The sequence below is a fragment of the Centruroides vittatus genome, unplaced genomic scaffold (assembly GCF_030686945.1).
Source record: "Centruroides vittatus isolate TY-2023 unplaced genomic scaffold, ASM3068694v2 scaffold_386, whole genome shotgun sequence".
NCBI classification, from domain to species: Eukaryota; Metazoa; Arthropoda; class Arachnida; order Scorpiones; family Buthidae; genus Centruroides; species Centruroides vittatus.
In genome coordinates, this window is record NW_027122706.1 from 599450 (window position 1) to 622538 (window position 23089).

At 28.1% G+C, this 23089-nt stretch overlaps 3 protein-coding genes across 4 annotated transcripts in view; all 3 read right to left on the reverse strand.

Moving 5' to 3' along the window:
* Positions 1-23089, reverse strand: part of LOC136988866 (uncharacterized) — a 539116-nt gene that overhangs the window by 45578 nt on the left and 470449 nt on the right. The gene's annotated exons all lie outside the window — the stretch shown is intronic.
* LOC136988757 (uncharacterized) lies at positions 1454-8190 on the reverse strand. Of its 2 annotated transcripts, none has more exons than XM_067286722.1 (3): positions 8046-8190; positions 5109-5242; positions 1454-2220 (listed from the first exon to the last, which is right to left on the reverse strand). In XM_067286722.1, the coding sequence occupies exons 2-3, from the start codon at positions 5155-5157 to the stop codon at positions 1619-1621; spliced, it is 651 nt and encodes a 216-aa protein (XP_067142823.1). In that variant the 5' UTR covers positions 5158-5242; positions 8046-8190; the 3' UTR covers positions 1454-1618. The 2 variants fall into 2 exon arrangements, with proteins under 2 accessions (XP_067142823.1, XP_067142824.1); XM_067286723.1 differs by having other exon boundaries at positions 5109-5261; positions 8046-8153.
* Positions 14080-21127, reverse strand: LOC136988704 (uncharacterized). The gene is made up of 2 exons (XM_067286645.1): positions 20904-21127; positions 14080-14686 (listed from the first exon to the last, which is right to left on the reverse strand). Exons 1-2 carry the CDS (start codon positions 20975-20977, stop codon positions 14266-14268), a joined length of 495 nt encoding a protein of 164 aa, XP_067142746.1. The 5' UTR covers positions 20978-21127; the 3' UTR covers positions 14080-14265.

Consider the following 23089-nt stretch of genomic DNA (forward strand, 5'->3'; position numbering starts at 1 on the left):
GTAGGCCTGTTGTTGGACGACATTCAATTCGTTGACATACTGAAAAGTGATTGCATGAGGAAGAAGGGCATTTTGAACATCTACTCCATTAATTAATTATCGAATATTGTCAAGCAGCTCGTTTTGATAGAGTACTTTGTATTGTTAAGGTGGAACACGTATCTGCTAATTTTTCAATTGTTAATAATAATAATAAAATAATCACGCGACCTTTAAAACGATGTCTTTACTAAACCATAGCGAATACAAGTAAACTTACAAGAATTTGATACCCCTAAATTTGCACTTTTGTACATATACAATCTAGCATGAACAAATTAATAACAAGGTCTCCGCAGTTCAATGAACGAAGGTTGAGGGCTATTTGTGACGTTCTCCCGAGTTTAGGTAATAAGAACTTTGTAAGGCATATTGTTTCTTTTCTTACCCTCTTTAAACATTTCTAGATCCGCAATTGTACAGTATATTTGGAATATTATTTATATTCCTCACTTTTTCTTATTCTATTAGTATCGTATTTGAAATATTTAATTAATAGCGCCTTTTCTGGTATTTGGCCACTAGTGGCCGAATTGATAAAAACGTGGCCGGTTGATCGTGGGTTCGACCTGACCAACCAGCTAAACACATGAAGTGTTTTGTGGCTTCTTCACTTAAATACGGATCAATTTCAAGCGTTTAAATGTTAGAAAAGTTCTCCTGAGAACCGTCCCCATTGGTGGTTTGTGTGGGAACGCCGAGAGGTAGGACGGAGTCGTACCTCCTTTTTGTCGGCGAACAGGTCGGTAAGACCCACCCCACTGTCAAGGATGGCTAATTTTTCCGATATCCCGACTTGTCGGGATCGGGTAATTAATTGTCAGGTCGAGTGGAGGAAGTGTGTGGGTTCGTCGATAAGGTTAAGGCGATATTCGAAGTAACGGAACCATGAGGAAAACAAATAACGATTTATTTAGACGGTAAACAGATACAAAAGATCTAACGCGTTCCGTTTCTAACCGCGAGAGAGAGAGTTCACAAATGCGGGGGGATCATACCTCTTCCTAGGATTAGTCGAAGAATTAGCTGTAATCGTAGGGTTAATCGTCTCTGTTCTCCGGTCGTGGAGGGAAGCGGGAGGATCGGGCGGGCGGCTCGTCGTCGGCGGGCTTCGGTGACTTCGTGTCTCGGCTACTACACACATCCTTTGACTCTTGATTGTTATCTCTGATTTTGATCATTATCTCCCGAGGGGATTTGAAATAATAAAATTTTAAAATCGGACTGGCCGGTTTTACCCGGTCGTCACATTTGTCTATGAGTTGCATTGCCTCATCCTATCAGTCCAATCGTTTCTGGCTTGAAAAAACTGTAGAATAAAATATCATTAAAAATTGTTATTTTGAATAGTTCCTTTTATAGTTTATTTGTTTCGTGTGATATTTGTAAAAGGAAAAACAAACTAATATTTTACTGTAGATATTCAATGTCTTATTTTATTACTTAAATATAAATATATACATAAAGTGTAGAGTTTGTTTTGAAAAATGTAATTAAGGATTTCCAAAAATTTAAGTGTTATATTGTTATAAAATATTAATGAATTTTATATTTCTGTAACATAAGTACCGAATAATTCTTATAATTTTAAATCAACGAGCGAAAGACTTTTCTTTAGTTCAGCTTTGAAATCGTTATTAATGGCGGCATAAAGATGGTTTCTCATTTTCTCTACAAAGTCATTCTTCAGTATTCTAAGATACCTATTAAGAAAACCCATTCCTTTATAAGAAACGTCTATTTCAATAGGCGTAATCAGTTGAAATTTAATTAGTTCGGGAATATTTCTTGGCACACGTGATTCCACTTCTATTTTTGCATCTATGGGTTTCATTAGAGCTTTGGCTCTTATAGGAATCTTTGGAAGTCTTCCATATTTTAAAGAGGCTTGATATTCGGCACGGAGATGTTTGAATTGCAGGGTACACTCAACAGACTTTGCAACAACAGTAGAATGTGGAAGGCAATCACCCAGTCGAACAACATTTTCCAAATTGTGAAGATCACCCTTTGAATATGATGTTCTTACTCTACTGGTGATGAAGAGGATTCGATCTCTAGATTCCGTATCAAATTCTGGTAATTTTATATTCTTTATTTGATCAGATCTTTTAAGTTTTGAAGACAAAACATTGTCCAAATAATTATTTGCCTGTTTTACACTATCACAGCTTGTTTTACCTGCAAGAATGATAAATAATTTATGTAAGAATTCTAATACGTATATTAAACATATTATTTTATAATTTATATCATTTATTAAACAATTTTTACTATAATACATAAATTCAAAATTTTATTCACTATAAAGGAAAATCATTATATAGAAATGAGTTATGTTATAAAGAGCTATGAAATGATTAAAATTGAATAAATAGTCAAACCCCTGAACAACGAACACCGACGAGAACATAAAGAAAGGCTATTGTTCGGAGGTGACCGTTATTTAGAGGTTATTTTGTATGCATTTTTGTTGAAAAAACTGTTCCTAAAAAATGGCCACTGTTTAAAAGTAGCCGGTATTGGAGGTTCGAGTGTATTAAAAATTCGCAGATAATGAACGTACTGTAATATCCGTTGATTGTTAAAATAATGATTCATTTTATTAAAGCTATAATAATAATATAAAAATGAGGTGACTCACGATATGAAATCTTAAAAATACACTTACATATAGTTGTAGCGTCGGATATTTCATTACTGATGCCAACTAAGTAATTATATAATGTACTTTTTAGCTTTCATTTTTGGCTAATATACAGAAATTTTTTTTTTTTTTTTTTTTTTTTTTTTGATAGTGTTAAACTAAATTCAGAAAACGGCCAAGGTTAATTATAAATAACAGTAATTATTTATATCACCTCTCTTGAGTCAAAATTTAGAAAGTTCTCAATAAAATCCAGGTATTTTTAAATTGCTGTCAGGATTCATTATAAAGAACAGATAAATATACTACAATAAAATAATGCCTGATATAGGCTTAATACAAAATAAAATAACTTTTTCCCTATGTTAATATTATTCTTGGATTGTTTTTTAAATAATAAAAACCACTTTTTTAAAATTTTAATAGAAAAAATTAAATTTATATTATATTCTGTTACGACATATTTGCCAACCTTCGCTACTTGACCTGATATTCATTGGAGTCACTTTTGATCGTTTTTGTAGGGCATTATGTCATTATGTGCCTTTGTGTATGGCATTTTGTCATATAATGATGACAATTTCATTCACTTATTCAAGGTAAAGTGAAATTTATGCTTAACACGTGAAACGTTACAATTCTTAACATTCTTAGCAATCACTGCAGCGAAACATCAATATGAAATTCATTTCAATTTTCATGATTTTATGCAGGGAAAACATTTAAATGGTAAATTTAATTATACTTTAGATAAATTTTATGTAAACCTATAATTATTTAGATTAGTGAAAACAAAGATAAACCAATACAAAAGAATTTCATTTTAAAAAAACACGATAATTTGTAACCTAATTGAGATATATTTTAATTAATTCCATCATTTACACTAGGCATTTATCACGCTTTTTTCCTATAAAAATGTCATTAAAAGTGAAATATTCTTATAAAATTTTAATGAATTTTACCTAATTAATATTTTCTAAACAATCATAAATTTTAATTAAAAATAACTTTCTAAATATGTCAAGATCCATTGTGATAGATCACAATATTAGACCCTACACGATTATTAGCCTAATGGCTTATTCGTGTAACATATTTTATACTAAAAATATTTACTTTAAGTTTAATAAATGAGATGTTTATTATCATAATAACAATTTAAATCTTTGTTACTTAATTTATATTTATAATTTACATAGAATATAATGTATTTTGCTTAAAATGTTAATAATAATTTACGATTAATATTTCTTTTAAAAATGACATTTCTTAACAAAATTTTTTGCATAAAATATTCCCAAAAGTAGATCCAAAATTAATTTTCGATCTTATATATTAATTTACATTATTACATTATCTCTTACATGAGAACATATTTGTTATGAAGGTTTAAACTGGTGAGTAACGAGCATGAGAAATTACGTAGTCACTAATTAAATGCTTATTATCTAATTATCAATTGAAATTTATGAAAGTATTACTGTTAACCTATTTAATTTCAAAGTTATACTAAGCTTAACCTTAACCCATTATATTGGTTAGAACTATTTTTGCAATATCTTAACAAATGAATTCGAAACTTTCAAAGACATTATTTCTTCATACCTTATATAAAAATATGAAATTAAGTTTCTAAAGTAGAATTTAATAAGAGTTTAATAAAACATAATTTATTTAAATTTTTTCTTAAAATAGTATTTTTAGAACAATTAACATATCGTATTTATGATTCATTGTAGTGAGTCGCTACTAAATATTATTAATTTGTCTTAGAACAGTGTAAAAATTAAAAATGATTCATGTGACAAACGTTTTTAAAATCGGCGAATTATTATTTAAATTAAATATGAAAAAAAACTAATTTTTTTAACCTTGCTTTCAATCAAAGAGCATAGAATTTCATAAATCTACTAAACTTCAATTATATTTTTTGAAATTGTATAAACAAGAGTTTGTATTTTATTATATTGTGTGCCTAATAGCAGTAAACATTTAGGTCTGTTTTCAAAGTTATTCTGATAATATATATCATCAAAATAGCAAAAAGATACTGTATATATATTGTACACAGAGTAGGATCAAGAGATTTGTAGGCCCTATGCATAATAAATACTAACTCTTTAAATAATTAAGCTTTGTAAGGAACACTCTTATTATTATATGATGAAGAAGGAATAATGGTTATTTTAAAACCCAAGAAAAGACTTCAGCCCGTCGTGGGCTCTTTTTGCTTTTGAATGCTATACAATTGCGTATTTTGCGTAATCCGGCTCTGTACTATATATTCATACATAAGACTTATTTTTATAAATTAATATATTATACTCTGATTAGATAAGGATATACTTAGAAAATTACTACCTTTTCCGAGTATACAATAGTAAATTATATATTTAGAGAAAATAAAAATATTACTTACCGATTACAAGAAGACAAACTGTGCTCCAAAACAATAATCGTTCGTACATTGTTCTTAAGAAACTTTTTACTGATTTCAGAACGTCAACTTAGAGTTTATACGGATCACTTTCCTCTATAAGGTAAGTTCTCGCCCTATAAAATAAACCATGACCTATAATGAGTTCAAAGAAATTGTCCTAATTTGTTATTGAACTTTCAATATATAAGTTAAAAATGCATATTTAATGCTTAACGTTTCATAAGTTTTTAACCTAATTTTACGTAATTAGTTTAAAACTTTGATAAGTAATATTGAACGTTAGTTAACACAAACTAATAAAAAGACACTAATCAAAGGCAGATTTATTCTGATTCAGAGCCAACTTCAATGTCAATTATGTGCTTAATATTTGAGATTCTGACCTACAATATTTCAAAATTTTGTTTATATGTAGTTTTTATAAAATAAAAGTTTTCTGTAACAGCCAAGAATCAAGTTAAATCGTTGAAAACGAAAATACCCATAATGATATCCATATGACCGTAGGCGTGTATGGAGGTAAGCAGAGGGGATTTATCCTTCCTTGACCAAAATTTAAAAAATAAAATATATTTCAGAAAAAATATTGTCTTTGTTATATTTTAATATGTATTTATACTTATGTCAAACCTATTCCTGACGATACCTGGATACTCCATAATCTGTACTTAATTTGAGGTATTTCTTTTGGTTTATATTATAATTTCATTCCTATTTTCCATTCAAATGAAGCAAAACTTGAATCGGTTACTACGATTAAAAATGATTTTTTAACTCATTTGACAAACTTAAAAAGTCGTTAAATATTTCATTATTTTTCACTCAATTTTAAATGTGTTTACAATTTATTTACAATGCAAGTTGTCATATAAAACACTTCAAATAAATCAAAATTTTTAATTTAAAAGTTAATTGATACTTTTGCATTAAGAATTAGAAATTAAACTAATTAAAAACTAAATATTTGATTTAAAATTTTGAAAATTTAATCTTCACGAACTCATTTTGTAAACTCCTTTAGGGAAGAAAACGTAGGAGCTGAAAGTATATCCATTCAAAAGACGTAGTTTTAAAATGATCAAAGTATACACCGAATTTTTATTTTAAAAATTATTTATTAAATTATTCGATAAATATGATTTAAAAAGTGATATTAATCGCATCTTTAAAACTGATTTTAAATTCCGGATCGAATTAAAATTTTTCTTTAAATATACACACAGTTCTCACGTAACCTGTAACTATATATATGTCTCATATATTTTTAAAATGTAGTTATATATATCTGACTTGCTGTATATTAAACTGTTATAAATTAAATTAAAATACTTGATCCTTAATATTTAATAATAAATTTATTTGATTAATTATAATTATCTCTAAAAAATTTAATTCGCAACTAAATGTATTGATAAATTAATTAATTTTTATTTCTGACAGACCCATGCGACCTAAGTAAGAGAACGATTCCTAGCGACTCACGGAGGGTTAACCGAGCTAGTAAATACGAAATGTACTGGAATGAAAGTAGGTTTTCATAGCAAAATGGCTTTTCTTTTTCCTTAAACCAGATCAGCTCTTCATGGATGAAAGGCTAATGTATTGCACATTCTTATCATAGCTTTTAAGCTTCAGAAATTTCGTAAAAGAGATAAAGAAATGACATATAAATCATTTCTTCCACCAGCTTTTTATTCCCCCCAGTAACAAGATTTATTGGTTACTGCAAACGTAACCCGTTCGAATACTTAAATTATAGATTAGTAATTTATAACTAAATTAAAATAAAAAGTTAATTTATTAAAAACATTTTTCCTGGAATAAAACGTCAAAATATTTACTTAATACAGTTTAAACAAGACATTTGAACCTTAGTTATTTAAAATATTATTCAGTTATCAGTAAGGGGTTAAAGGGTTATGCTACGTGAGAATGTAGAATATTCGGATATTTAATACTGTCTATAAACATGATCGTGTTTGTTCGAATATTAATTCAACAAAACACTTAACAGAATACCACGAATGCATATTCATCTCCGCACGATAAATTTGACGTCATAAGCTTTCGGGAAGTCATTCTATTGTAGAATTAAATTAAAAATAGGCCATTTCGTTAAACACGTTCACCGTAGAGATATGGTAAATAGTAAGTTTTGGAAATCAAGCTAAACATGATACAGGATAAAATAACGGGATCGTTGCCCTACAATTCTTATTTTCTTAATAAAATAATTATTAAATTTGCATTCTTATTGTGTAAATGTATGCAAAAGACAAGGAGAAATTAATTTATGAGTATATTGTTATATTAAATTAGCTTATATTCTCTGTTATGTTGTTTATATCCTACATAATTATATCACTTATACGACAATTAGAGCATAGCTGACAATTCCCGATTAGGATCGAGCGTGAGAATTCAATGTTACTAAATTGCGAAATGCTGAACAAAAAGAGATACTTATCGACATTTTCAACAGTCTACAATTTCACTAAAGAAATATTTAGAAACAATTGTAAACAAGTATTTTACTTTCCTTAGCAGTTTCAAAAAATAAAAGTGCACAGTGTCGTTTGTCTGGCCTTGCGAGAAGACAATAAAGTGTAACTCTATATATTAAATTTAATACAATTTACTAAATATAAGAGTTTAAAATAACGCACGTAGATTTAAAGATAATTAACCTATTATTTAAAAGAATTTCTTAAAATGTTTTCGGTTTTAAACTAAATTTATTTTAATTTAATTTGTACATAAGTAAAAGTGTCAGACAGACGAAAGTCATGGCAAGTTTATGTTTTAATTACCTTAAATTCATTAATTATAAATACATTATAAATTTGGAAGATTAATAGAATATTTATAACAAAAACGGTAATATTATTTTAAAGAAAAAAAAATGAAGCAACTTACTGAACGAGGATATCCTGTACATCTGACCCGTACTTTACACTCGACGATAGAGAATAACAGCAACAGTAAAATGCACGCAGATCGAGTTGCGTGCGTATTAACAGAAACGGTTCTGATTGGTGAATTTAATACTTACGTATAATTTTCAAATAATTGAAACATAATTCTCAAACCGTATACGAGATTTTATTGTTTTTTTTTTCCTTCTTCTTCTTTTACTCAAAATAATGTAATAGCTTAAATTGAGGAAAAATATTATATAAGGAAATTCTTGGCTGATAATTTTGACTTGATGTTAAAATGGCTGAAGTTAAAATTGACTCATATTAAAGTTAAAAATGTTTTTATTTTTCTTTAATTTAGTTTTTTTTATTTTGAATTTACACAGAAAATATAATATAATATATATATCTTTATAAATTAATTATTTGTTTTTGCATTTAGATTACAATATTTCTTGAAGTTAATAGAAATTTCTTAAGTTCATTGTAAATGTATATGAATAAGTTATATATACAAATTTTTAAAATGTATGCTATATGAATTTAAAGTCCTTTGTACTCCTTTGTATTTAAAGTTTAATTTGTTTAATATACTGCATATTATATAATTTTATATAACTTTATATATAAACTTAATTAATAATATATAATATAAATTATATGTGTGTAAGTTATATATATATAACTTACATATTTTACATGATGTTCCTTCTCTAGTTATATAATATATAGGCTATGTATACAGTATGTTTATATATATAATGTTACAAAGAAAGAAAGGAGAGATTTACATAAGACAATTTAATATACTTATTTCAATTTTGTTATGTTTATTTATTTATTTGATTTTCATTAACTATATAGAGTAGCCCAAAAGTCCGTTAACCGTGCCAGACAATTTACAAATTAAAATAGGTTTGAAGCAATAAAATTACCGAGATTAGGTCGTCGAACAACTTTAGCAATTGATGGGACCCCTTTAAAGTTGTTTGGAGAGTAAAGTAATACTTTCTGGGGCTATGGATTTTGTGTAATTTTGTGCGAAAAATTTTGGATTACGTGAACGCCATGGACACCTTCTCTTAGGACACGTTAGTCCGGTCAGTTTGATATCTCATTTTCATAATTAGGCTAATTGGGGGGAGTTAGGGATCTCGGAAAATCCGCAACTTTGGCTAGACCTAGCAGACGGGGGTTGAATTTCGGGGGGCCCCGTAAAAGGCGTCACGTAGGTACTAAAGGGTTGTACCTTGTTTACAAGTTTTATTAAAGGGGATAAACTTTTTAAAGTAGTTACAGGGGTTTTGTTTATTCCCATAGGATTAGCATGGAAAATTTTCAAATTTTGATCGTTATAGTCCGTTACAACGGTCTTAACGGCTTTTCCCGCGATTCTGACGGTTTTTTTCCAACGTATTTTACAACTATGGGTAACGTACTTTAACGGATTTATTTATTTCTCTGTTGCACCTGCACTTAAAATTTTCATTGTAGGGGGGTTTAATTGTTGGAATTTTCATTGTTTTTAATTAACATATTTTATTATTTTAATCATATTTTCGCCGTTTTTGATCGGATTTTTTGGGTTTTTGTTAGTTTCTTGCATGAGAGGTCTTTTATTTACATACTTTTAATATGCTAGAGTTGCAATGTTATGTACTGTTTTCATTGTATTACTCAATTATTTTGTTATTTTGTTTGAGTCTCTAGCAAGTCATCGGGTTCAAAGGCAAGTGTTGTCACAAGGTATCTGGGGTTGTCCATTCGGCTTTAATTAATTAAGCAAGATAGGTGGTTTTCCTCTGTTTCGCCAGCCAACCACTTGCTTCCATCTGTGTCGAGAGATTCGGAAACAAATCCTTTGGATAGATTCTCCTAGGCAAAAGGGCCAAACTGGACCTAACTGTTGCTACCCCTTGACCAGCCAACAAGAGTTTAAGAAATAGTGATCTAACAAGATCACTACTTCTTAAACTCTCGTTGGCTGGTCAAGGGGTAGCAACAGTTAGGTCCGGGTACTACTCGTGTTCTTTAGAACGTCTCAAATAAGATGAAACCCTCTGTTTCATCAATGGACTTGTAAATTCAAGATGGATAAACCACAAGACAGCTTGAGGTGGACATTGAGCCTCTGGAAGAAACAATTCTGGAGAAAGCTTCGAGCCTCTTCGGAAGAGTTATAGATAAATGTCCAGCTTTCCTTTGCTCTGGTCCAAACACAAAAGTGAGGAGCGAAATTAGGAGTGCAACTGCAAAACTCCAAGGACGTGTACACCAATTATATGCCAATTACAAATGTATGGAAAACAATCACACATTATCTAGTGATTTAAAGACACGTTATACATTCTATAGGTCAAGAAGGATACATATCAAGGGTAATAGAGGATCAAATTAATCAAGAATTCGAACCCAGAAGCCCTTGGGAAGCTCTTGTTATCATAACTTTATGTTAAAACAGGTGTTTATCTGCTTGTTCTTTATTTTTTCATTTTTATTTTATAAAGAAAGACACTGTGACCAGTTGTTCTTTTTCAAGTGTCTACAAACAAGAAAGAAAAACTACTAGTATATGTAACAATCAACAAATATTAAACCGAAAATAAAATGAACAAAGCTACAAAGAAACAACATTTTTAACGTTATATTAAAATACACTGTAACTCGTTATTTCCCAGGATTCATTACTTAATTTGAACGCCATGGACACAAAGATAAATACAGCTCCAATGGATTTCATTTGGAATATCGATGATGATTTTCCCACCGTGAACTTTACCGCAGGGATAGAGTAACCACAAATCTTTCGGATATTTCAAATAGAAACGTTATGATATTTTTGAATTGCATTTCCAAGGTAACTATGTTCCTTACTACCTTTAATGAAACTATGGCTCACCAGTAAAACTTTTTTTATATATAGTAATTGGATATAGTACCCCAGACAGTTATTCCGTATCTTATTTTTGCTTCAGCATATGTATATAATTTCTTCAAATGAGTGATACTAAAAAAAACTTGGATCTTTTTTATTATTCCAGTAAACCTGGTAAAAGACAAGGCAATAATATCTATCTGCCTGTTCTAACAAAGGTTCTCATCCATAACTATTCTCATATACTTTATCTCAGTTACTTTGCTAATTTTATCCTCGTTAATCCGTATTAACAATTTAATTTCTATTTGCAATACAAAGAAATTTTGTCTTACTACTATTTATTTTTAACTTATTCATTTCAATGTAATTATTTAATTTAGATTGTCTCGAAGAATTTTGGGTTTTATATGAGAATAAATTATTACAATATCATCCCCATATATAATAGAGAGGTTGAGGCGCACGTATTCAGCCCAAAACGTGAACGGCGGACGGACGAGCACCGCCATCTGGCAATTCTAGATGGTCGATAATGGCGTTTGCTACGTCTATAATGGCGAGTAGACGATCGGCTTGAACTTCTTCACTTTTTTGTGTTTGGGGTTAAAATTATGACGTATTTTATTAAAATAATGATAATTTAAGCATTTACGAATAATATTGTAAAGAAACACGATTTTAATCCAAAATTATTTAATTATTCAATTTTTTAGCAAGTGAAGTGCCTATAGAATTTACATATACAGTATTTGTCTTCATAATAGCTTATATTAAGGTAGGTTTGTTCTTCCACGGCATCTTCCACCATTAACAGCGTAATACGTTTGTAAATTTTCTAAAAATTAATTTTCCGAGCTGCTTTCGAATTTACATAAGCTACTACTTCCCTCGACAAAAGTATGTAGGTAGTCCGATCGTCCGATCGTACTGTAAGAGAATTAAAAATAATTATTTAGTGTTATTAAACATCCTATAAATTAAACAATTTAATTTGTTTATTTACCTTTGCCGGTAGCCCTCGATGTTAAACATAGCCGCCATTTTTTCAACAAATTTTCCGTGAGTCAATACGCGACGTTCACTGAGTCACGTGATGTCGTGAACGAGCGCCGCAAGATCTTTTACTTGGACTTAAAACGTCAAACGTGTACTTCTGCTTGCCGTACAAGTTTAACGTTTGTACTTGCGCCCCAACCTCTCTAATAACGTTATCTTTAGTTTCCTTTATTATTATATGTTCAAAATTTGAGATAATTTCTATATCATCATTCAGAAATGCCAGCCATTCTAGATTTATACTTGTCTTAGAAATGAGAAAAAAAAATTTGAAAAATTTATTAAATTATTTTCGAAATAACGTATTGAAAGAAATTTCATTTCTTTACAATAATGTAATAAAAATTGAACATTCTGCTGAGAAAAAATTGGTAGAGCATAATAATATTACATTTTCTTTTAATTACAGTTTTAATTAAACTGTAATTAAAAGAAAACGTAATACTATTATATAATTTATAGCGGTCAAGGATAATGCTAATTAAGTGATTACGATTAAATGATGTTTAGTAATAGAAATATCTATTTTTACAATTTTTTAAATTTATTATAAAATTACTAATATTACTCTTTTTATATTTATATTATTTTAATATAAATATAAATTTTGAAGAAAGTAAATAACGATATATTTAAAAGTTTTTGTATTTAAAATAAATTATATTTATGAATGTATTAAATTAATTTAAAACGACGGAGAAATACACAAGGCAACTAGGCCTTCTGTTGGGGGGGGGGAACCCGGGATCGAATCCGGGCGAAAAATTCTGGTAGAATTGCTCATTCTACAGGAATTTTTCATGAGCGGTGTGTCACGGATATGTTTGGCATCATCTCTCGTCACACAACCGTCCCCATTGTGGGCCTGGTCGAACTTACGATGGTCCTAAAAAAAAGTCTTCTTAATGCTCACGGAGAGAAAAGAGCCAAAATTGAAAAAGAAATAAGTCAATTTAAGACTTAATCTGTTGTGTATAATATTCTGTTTTTATTGTTGTTGTTTTGCCCATACAGATAAGTATTTACCTTGTACTGATAAATAAAATAAATAAGTTTAAAACAATCGGGAAAAAATTCAATATAAATTATTTTCTTATTGAGAAAATTAAAAGATAAATAAAGCTTCAGATGTGAAAAGTTTTGTTTAATTCGCATATATTTTGCAAAGAAAATTAGGTTTAATTTCAATATAACAAGCTCTTTTATATAAAATTGTTTTATTTATTTCAGAATAAATAGATCATTTTTGATTTTGTAAATTTTTCAATCAGGAAAAATAGTTTACTTTTTATGCTTTCTTCATAATAAAGCATTTATTAATTCAAATAGTATAAGGTAAATGAATTTTTCTAATTATTTAAAAATTCTTTTTAAATATTTAAGGTATTCATTATTTTTGTATTATATATCTTATAATTTTTAATTTATATATGATATATTAATAAAACTAATTAAATATTTCGTTCTAATAATTTAATCTCTGGTTATATTAATGATTAACTGCATTTGTTACTTTAAGGAATTAAAATAATTGAAATATTTTAGAAATGCTCCATTTTTTCCACATTTACTAATTTAACAAATTGTACTTTTATCATTACATCCTAAATAAGTAATAACTAACAAAAAATTTAATCTATAAATCATTTAGTAAAATTAACTGAGCTAATTTTAGTAGTTTTTCTGTGATAGGCTATATGATTTCCTCCGTTGATAAGAAATATTACATGGTGAATGTACTAAGATTTATGTTTCATAGTATTCATTTGTTAACGAATTAGTCGATTAATTATTTAATAAATTACGAGACAATTTATTGTCAAGACCCTATTAAAAACAGGCTAAGTATACTCCAGTTGATAGCACAACTCTTTGAATAAATACGATCAGGTACTCAAACGTGAACGGCAGACGGACGAGCGCCGCAATCTGACGATTCTAGACGGTCGATAATGGCGTTTGCTACGTCTAGAATGGCGAGTAGACGATCGGTTTGAACTTCTATCGTTTTACATGTTATTTACTAAATTGTTGATAATTTTAAGCAAGATATTTATGAATCAAATATTCTTCTTAATTATAAATATTTACAATCAGATTAATTTTGGAGATTATAATTATTTATTTATACAGAACTTAAATACATATTAATTAATATGAAGTTACATTTTCATGAAAAATATGGAAATAAGATAAAAGAAACATTTATTATAAGCGACTAAAATAATTCTATTTAATAAGATTTAATAAGATTATAATTTATTAAGATTTGATTAGTATTTAACTAAACGTAAGTCTGAGCTAAAACTTCACCAATATTTATATTTTTTATTTCATCGTTAACAAGTTTTCTTAAATGTTTTTCTATAATACTTTCAATTTTTGATCTGAAAAATCTCATTGAAATTTTTGTTATAAATTTAAAAATAGGGTTTAATGCCCTATGATTTTTAAGTTGAATTTCCACTCCATTCAATTCATAAATATTAAATTTCGTGACTTCTAACTCAGGTTCTTGTTTCCCTTCTCTCGCTTCTAATGTTAAGTCTGCTGAAATAATTCCAATTTTTCCAGACAATTCAAATGTTGACATTAATCCCATAAATGACATTCTACCTGAATATTCTACATTCAATTCATTCACAGATAAATTTACGTCCAGACTTAATTTTTCTTCTGTAACTGTTATAGTGCAGTCTCCAGCTCTGTTTAAAAAAATATGAAACTCATTAGTATTTTCAAATATTATAAATAATAAAAACATGGTTGTAACGATGGGAATAAAAATAATATATTAATAAATTTTATAGAGATTTTTTACTCTTACGAACTAATAGAGCAAACTGATTTAGAAGGGAATTTAACACCGGAGACCATAATCATTTAAATTATTGATAGAGAAAATGAACAACAGCGGTCACTATACCCTATATAACCTTTATAGAAAGCATTTCAAAATGTATGAACAAATGCCATCTTCAACCATTATTAAATGCCATTATACCATTAAACCTTATACCAGGGGTGTCCAACCCGCGGCCCAAGGCAAGTTCAAATGCGGCCCAATAAACGTGTAAACAAAACCGACAAATTTTTATTATTTTCTTATTTATTTAATTCAACGGCATAAACTCAAAAAAGAAGTTTCACAAAGCCGTAAACATTTATACATATTTTATTTTTGAGTGGAAAGGAAATATTTTCAAATACTTGGAAATGTGTGAATGAGGAAGGAATACTAAATAAAACTGGAGTTGTGACTCAAAAGATTATAGACCCAAATTCGGGGAATGGAGAGAAAGGCCAAAAGATAAAAAGTAGCGAAAAAGGTTAAATAGATCTTCTGTTATGCAAATATTGACCCTTAATTTTCCAACGTTCCTCACTTCTTTATCTTTTGTCCTTTCTCTCCTTTCCGCGCATTTGGGTCTATAATCCTTTGAGTCACAACTCCAGCTTCATTTAGTGTTCCTTCCAGCGTTGCAAGATTTGGCTACCCTTTCTTTAGTTTGGCGTAAAAAATATCATTTGGCGCATTGGCTACTTTTTTGGGCTACATATTATTTATAAATATATTAGTTAAATAAAAATGCACTTTAAAATGGTGTTTCGTCGTTTTTTATTAATTAGAGACCAAAATAAAACAAATATTTGTGTTTTTCAAATAAATTTTTGTTGTCTCCTTTATAATAAACGAATTTATCTACAGTATTTCTAAGTAAAAATTGTGTGTCTGTAGAAGTAATTTTTTTAATATACTTTTTCGTGATAAAGTTTTAATACGTATTACTATAATCTAGACATGTTAATCCTTAAATATACTTCTATATTTAAGGATTGGGCCACAATATACTTGGACCACAAGTATATATAATATACTTGTGGCTCAAAACTCCATGACTCCTTCCAATGTGGCCCAGAGAAACAAAAAGGTTGGACACCCCTGCCTTATACCATCATCAAATGCCATTAATTCCCTTCAAAATAAAAAACATAGAGAGGGAGTACATACAGTGGCGCGTTAACCTATGGACAGAAAGGACAATTGCCTGAGACCCCAAATCAATCTTTTATAAGAAAATATTCCCCCAAAAAATTTTCCCGAAGAAAAATGTCTGAAGTCAACAATGTACAAGGGGCTCCCTGATTCAAACTTGCTTGAGCCCCATGAACTATAGCGCACCACTAGAAATATAAATACTGTAAAATAACATCCATCATAGTCCCTCAACGACATTAACAATTTATAACAAAATAAATAAAATAGAAATAAACAAAGTTTGACAGGGCGATTCTCCATTACTGAATTTTTTTACAGTAGCCCTTCTAAAAGTATTCAAGTTAATATAACAAAATACCTAACAAACTTAAGATTTGCATGTGATATTATACTTTTCCGAAACATAACAGAACTGCAACAAATATTAGAAGACCTATGTTCTGATAGCAATAAAATTGGCCTGAAAATGAATAAGGAAATGTGCTGTACATATTACAAGAAGACAGGAAAACATATGGACCAAGATTATACTGGATAGGAAAACGAAGAGGAAAAAAAAAAAAAGGGAATGACTAAAGAAGAGATGGAAGACAAAATTAGAGAATTTGCGGAGACTAATTATAATAATAATATCTTGTAAACATAGATTTATTTTTATAAAACAATATAATGTTTCTATTTAAATAATAAATGAATATGTGTAATTTCATTCGGTCAATATTAAATTACAATTGAATGTTTTAATATCATTGACATGTAATATTAATAAGTATCCTCTTTGTATCAATATAATTATAATACAGTAACTGATTTTATGAATCTAACTAGTTCAATCTCTCAAGCGTAGTTTTATTTGATAAATTCAGCACACAATCAAATGAATCTCACATTAATTTATTTAAATTATACAAAATTTATATATCTATAACAGAAATATGCATTTGATATAAATGTTTCCTCTGTGATCATTAAATTAGTAAACAGAAATTGATTACTGAAAAGAAAATTTCCTATTAAGAATCCAATTTACGTTTATACGCAAAATATATCTGATATATCGAGTAATAATTTTCTCTATATCAAGTAGCTTACACTCAATGCATAAATGAATTGCTTTTGTTTGAGATATGATCCATAGTCATAAATATTATTGTTTTTATATTGAATTTTGAAATATTTTGAACGATTTTACAAATATCAAACGGTAAGATAAATTTAGAACATCGTTGGAAAAATATTTATGGTAACAAATACAAAGTAAATGGAAGATTGAATAGGCAAAGATCAAAGTAAATAGTTTGAATTATTATCAATTTACATTACTATTGAGAAAAGCGTTGTTTTAAAATGAAAGTTTTATGTGGCTCTTTTTTCGACTTAAAAGCTTACTCAAACTTCTTTTAATTTTCCTTAAAGAAAGTTATTATCTAATTATAGTAAAATATAATCATACGACAAAAATTGTGTACATATTAATTTGACTATTTGTCAAGAGATGGCGGCACATTATTAGTGTATTATTTCCTTTAGTTTTATTCAATTTTTCCTTTCAAAATATACAGAATTTTCACCATATATTATATAATTATTATAAATATAATCGTTTAGTATTTTTTTTATAATTTTTCAAATTATTTTTTAGATTTCTTTCGAGCAATTTGTGGCGATATTACAGTGTACTGTATTATACATTTTAACTTGAATAAAATACATAAAATGCAAATTTAAAATATATATTTTACTTAAAAAAATAATGAAATTTATAAATTATTTCTCAGTAAAAACAAAAATGGAAATTTATATTCACTATTAAACTTAGATTACCAAAGCTTATAATTTTACAAAAATTTATGATTTTTGATAAATAATGCTGCATAATTATCAATATTAAGTTTTAATAACTTTAAGCAAACATATTAATTATACGCGAAAATATGCTTCATTTCTAGATCAGCATATTAGTTTTGAAGAGTGGTTATAGGAAGTAATTAATAATAAAGTGTGAGACTGTGTGCCACAATATCTGTTTAAAATCTAAAAAGATTGGGAATCACTACTATAAATGAAGAAGTAATTCGATGTTTCCTTTTTATCCTTAAAAATGTTAATTTTGATATAACCACTTCCAATGATTTTCTTTCATTAAAATCATTCATTTGTAAATTTGATAAAAGTTTAGTTTATAAAAATAAGAGAATGCTTACATGTTTAGATTTACTGCAATAACTTTCGACTTTTTTTCTATGTAAACATACTCATTTATCAATGAAATATGTTATAAATTAATAACGATATTTAAAATCTGTAATAGTAATAATAATGATTAAAACTACGATACGAATGGCTTTTAAAGTGTTCTACAAAGTGCTAAATTTTAAATTAATTATCGAGAGGTTATGAGATATGTTTGAATATTATTGAATGTAATTTAATATGACAACATTGTCAATTTAGCAATTTGAAGAGCAAACTTAAACGTATAGTTTACTTAATTAATCAAATCTAAGTTGGTAAGGTAACCTTTTCTATTGTATCAAATTTCTAGTTTAGTATAAATTGATTAATGCCAAATCGTAAAAATAATTATGCAAGTCAGAATGAAGCCATATTTATTGGATTTGTTAGGAATCTCGAGCTAATGAATATATTAATAAATTTTGGAACATAATAGTAATTATAATCCGTACACCTTGCCAACACAGAAGGTATTGTCACCTTCTATTTGAATCAGGCATATAAAGAGGCTTCGAAATTTAATCTTTTATGCAGAAAATAACATGGTGTGGTGTAATTTAAATTAAAATTTATTATAATTGGTTAAAAATATTTTTAATTATTTTATTTTCATATATTTTTATGGTTTTTAGAAAAAGGTCATACTGATAACTGATTATACACTGAAACTGGCATGGGACCCTGTCTCAACTCTCTGAAGCTCTGTCTATATGATTAAAACATCAACATGTTTTGATCATATAGATCAACAAAGAAGTTTATTTAGGATAAATGTCTAATCTAAACAGTATTATAATTTCACGATATTACTGAATTCTCGAATGTGTTATACCTTACATATGAAAGTCCTATAGTATCACAGTATAAATTGATTTCCTAGTACGAGTTTTAATTGCTTAATTGAATAATTTTTTTACATTTATTCTGTTTTAATTTTCTCTATCTTTTTCGTATTTAACTGTAATTATAGTTACTATTAAAATTTATTTAATTAAATTCGATATGAATTATTCATTATTTATAAATAAAAATTAAAGTAAACTTTAATTTCTAGATATTTTATATGTTTGTTAAAATCCTAAATTTGAATTTTATTATATTTACGATTTAAGTAATACTATTTTAAAATAAATATAGGCCCACAATCAAACCTCTGAACAACGGCTGAGATGACCTTTGTTTGGAAGTTGTTTTGTATTTCAAAATGAAACTTTCTTGAACAGTGGTTGCCTTTGTGAAGTGAACGTTGTTGGGAGATTAACTATCATTACAGGTTAAACAGTGTAAGGTGTAAGTATTGTATTTCTTTTATATAAATAAATAAATAGTTGTCAGTTTTTAAAAACTTTCTGTCCTCTGAATAAAATATAACAAATATTTATCACTATATTTTAAAATATAATAAGTTAAACAAGCTGCAGTTTAGGGCCTCACGTTGCGACTGTACAACATAGTGGCTCACATTTTTACATGTATCATTATTTGGTACAGGGGAAAGATCTGTTGTTGCTTAGGTACTGTACATCCCTGGTGATAATTCAAAATCATTCATTTACAAATATATTTAAGAAAATATATTTATAAAAAATAATTTTAATAACTTAAGATTTAACTCAGTAATTCAGAAATTTTTATTTCATAAGTATTTTCTTCTTAACAAAACGATTTACATATTCATTATATGTATAATGCTTGTGTACTACCTGCATATATAGGCTATATATATATATATATATATATATATAGTATATACATACAGTATATACATAGTATATATACAGTATATATATATACTGTAGGTGAGTGTGTGTGTGTGTGTTTGTGTGTGTGTTTGTGTGTGTGTGTGTGTGTGTAACCTACATTCAAACCTCTTAACGGTTACTAATGAAAAGATAAAAATGACCATTATTTGGAGGTTATTTTTTATGCATTTTTGTCGAAAAAATTTCCTGAAAAAACGACTATATTTAGACGTGGCCGTTATTGGAGGTTCAACTGTATATAAATTAAAATAAATAAACATAACTTACAAATTGATTTTTATAATCTAATTCCTAGCTTTTCAAGATTTTTATAGACAATATTCATAATATACTATTATAACTTTGTCAATAATTATAATTAAGAGTAAAAAATTACAAAAAACATGGCCGGCGTTATTACATTTAATAATATTAAAAATATATAATACGACGTGACAAAGTTAAAACTTTGTTTCTTGTCCTTCTTTCCGCCGTTTTACACCATCAACAGTCCTCAAGTCCTCGCAGTCCCTCGGAGACGACCTTTTTTTATAATTTTTTACTCAAAATGTAATATTTTACTGTGGCGACAACACCAGAGGACGCTTTACCTACTCTGCATTTTCTCACGGAGGCAGTAGCCTCAAAAGAAAGGTCGTCTCCGAGGGACTGTGAGGACTTGAGGACTGTTGATGGTGTAAAACGGGGGAAAGAAGGACAAGAAACAAAGTTTTAACTTTGTCACGTCGTATTATATTTTTTTATATTATTAATTATAATTAAGTTTTCAGTTATATTAAAGTATAATCTAGTTAATAACTAATATGTTAATTAATTATATATATTTAACTACATATTAAAACACAAATTTTACTTGAAATATTATACAATAATGTACGTACTGTACATTACATACGAGTAAAATAATTATTGGTTGAATCTAACCTGTGAAGATTCCTCAATCCATGAAGTTTTCCTTCGTTAAAACTGACTTCTCCTCTGTAATTTACGAAGAACATTCTTCTGTTGAAAGAGGATCGGAAACTAGGTAGTTCACATGGTTCAATTTCATTACCGAAATCATCCAATGTTTTTCTGATTATTTCATCAACTAATTTATTTGCATTTCCACGAGAAGTTGCATGAAATTCTGACAGAGAAAAGTATCATTTATCATTTTAGAAATTTCATAAAATTGCTTAAAATTAAATACTCTATGTAAAAAATAAATAAATAAATACTTGCCATCATTAGTTAATGTCATCTGCAATATGGAAAATAAGATAAATATTTTCATAATTAATTTGGAATTTTTAATATAAATTTTGTAATGATCCATTACGATTCCTTTGAGACTGATTGATGGTATATAACAGTTCCTTACGAAGTATTTTTTTGATTACTTTGGTCACTCTAGCATTGAAAATTGTTATGACAATTTAACGAACATTAGTTTTTGAATAAATATTTATAAAATGACTTTGACAGGTTTTATCAACAATCAGAGTAACACTAACTTGTAAGATATTGGGAAATACAGATAAAGTCGATATCGTAAATGTTTACATTTCGTTCATGTTACAGACAGAAATTTTAACTTAACTAACTTAAATACGATATTTAGAATTAAAAAAATAAATAAATAAAATGATAATAAAGAGCAATTATTTGATGTACAGGGCTGTACATCATACTTTTCCTTTAACAATAGAGTCGTGCCGCTCATCTATCTAACACCTTTCAGGGGAAAATTATAGAATTGAAATAACGTGACTTCCGTTTTAAACCGGTAGTTTGTATATAGTTAATCGAGCCTCCTGCCCCTAAGGTTTCCATGTCTTATCTCGAATTTCATCTATCTAACTCCGTTCTCGTGATTAAGGAAAGACGAACGGACGGACGACAGTGGGAATTTACAGGTCTACAATTACAAATATAATAGAATAGAAACGGTTCAAGCGTCAACTTAGCTCTCTGAAGGATCCAGGATCTAATTCGGGTGGTCGAAAAATCCCAGGAATTTTTCGGACGTTCATCCGTTGGGTTATATCGGGTCCGTTCCTCGTTGCCCTGCCGCTCCCATTGTGGCCTGGCCAAACCCACATGGGCATGATTAAAAGGTCTTTTGGCTATATTTACCAACAGAGTTCAGAGTACACTTTTATATGGATAAAGATATGTATAGAAAAAGTTTTTGTTATAATAATATACAATTTGAGAGATTCAGCTAGAAATTATTTGTATCAAATTAAATTATCTACTAATTTAGAGTTTATTTATAAATCATAAAGATAAATAATTATTTCTTGATTTAGCATTATTTATTTTCGAAAATTCTAGCTTCTTAAATCAAAATCATTTATTCGTTAGCAAATTTATGGTTGATTAATACCTATTCATTTATATTTTTTCGCCTTTTCCGGAAATTTATAAATTTTAAATGTAATAGATATCAAATTTATCAATGTATCTTAATTACTTTTCGGCTGTTATATACAATAGAGGCAATCGTTCAAAAAAATTATTCCCACCCCCCAGATTTTTATATTTTTGGACTCGGGACACCTTGAAACATCGAGAAACGCAAAAAATCGGGGGTTTTCTGTATCTTTGGATGTTATTGCGTGTGGAGGGAGCACAATTTTGTTCACCATGTTTGAAGTTTAATAACTCCTCTGCTTTTTGTCAAAAATTTCTGAAATTTTGCAGGGAGTTTTGTATATTAGAGGGATTGATGCAATTAAATTTTTATGATTAAAGTCGAGAGGATGGAGAGATAAAATGGATTGTGTATCATATCTCAAGTAGGGTCAGATGATTTTACTCGTTATTAGCATTTACATTTTTTTTTTTTTTTTTTTTTTTATAAAACCCAACCCTACCCTGAAAATTAAGTTATTTGCCATTTTACAATAATTAAAAATATAAAAAGCTTTTAAAATAAAATATAATAACAAATGGCGCCACCAAATGTTGCCGGGAAAGTTAAGCAACTCGTTGCTGAAATTTTTTTTAAAATATAGATTTAATAAGTGATTGAGGCTATTTGAAATATATGCACTATTTTTATATGACTAAAATGTTTCTTAGCAAATATTGAAAATGTATATAGAAATAAAAATATATAGGCT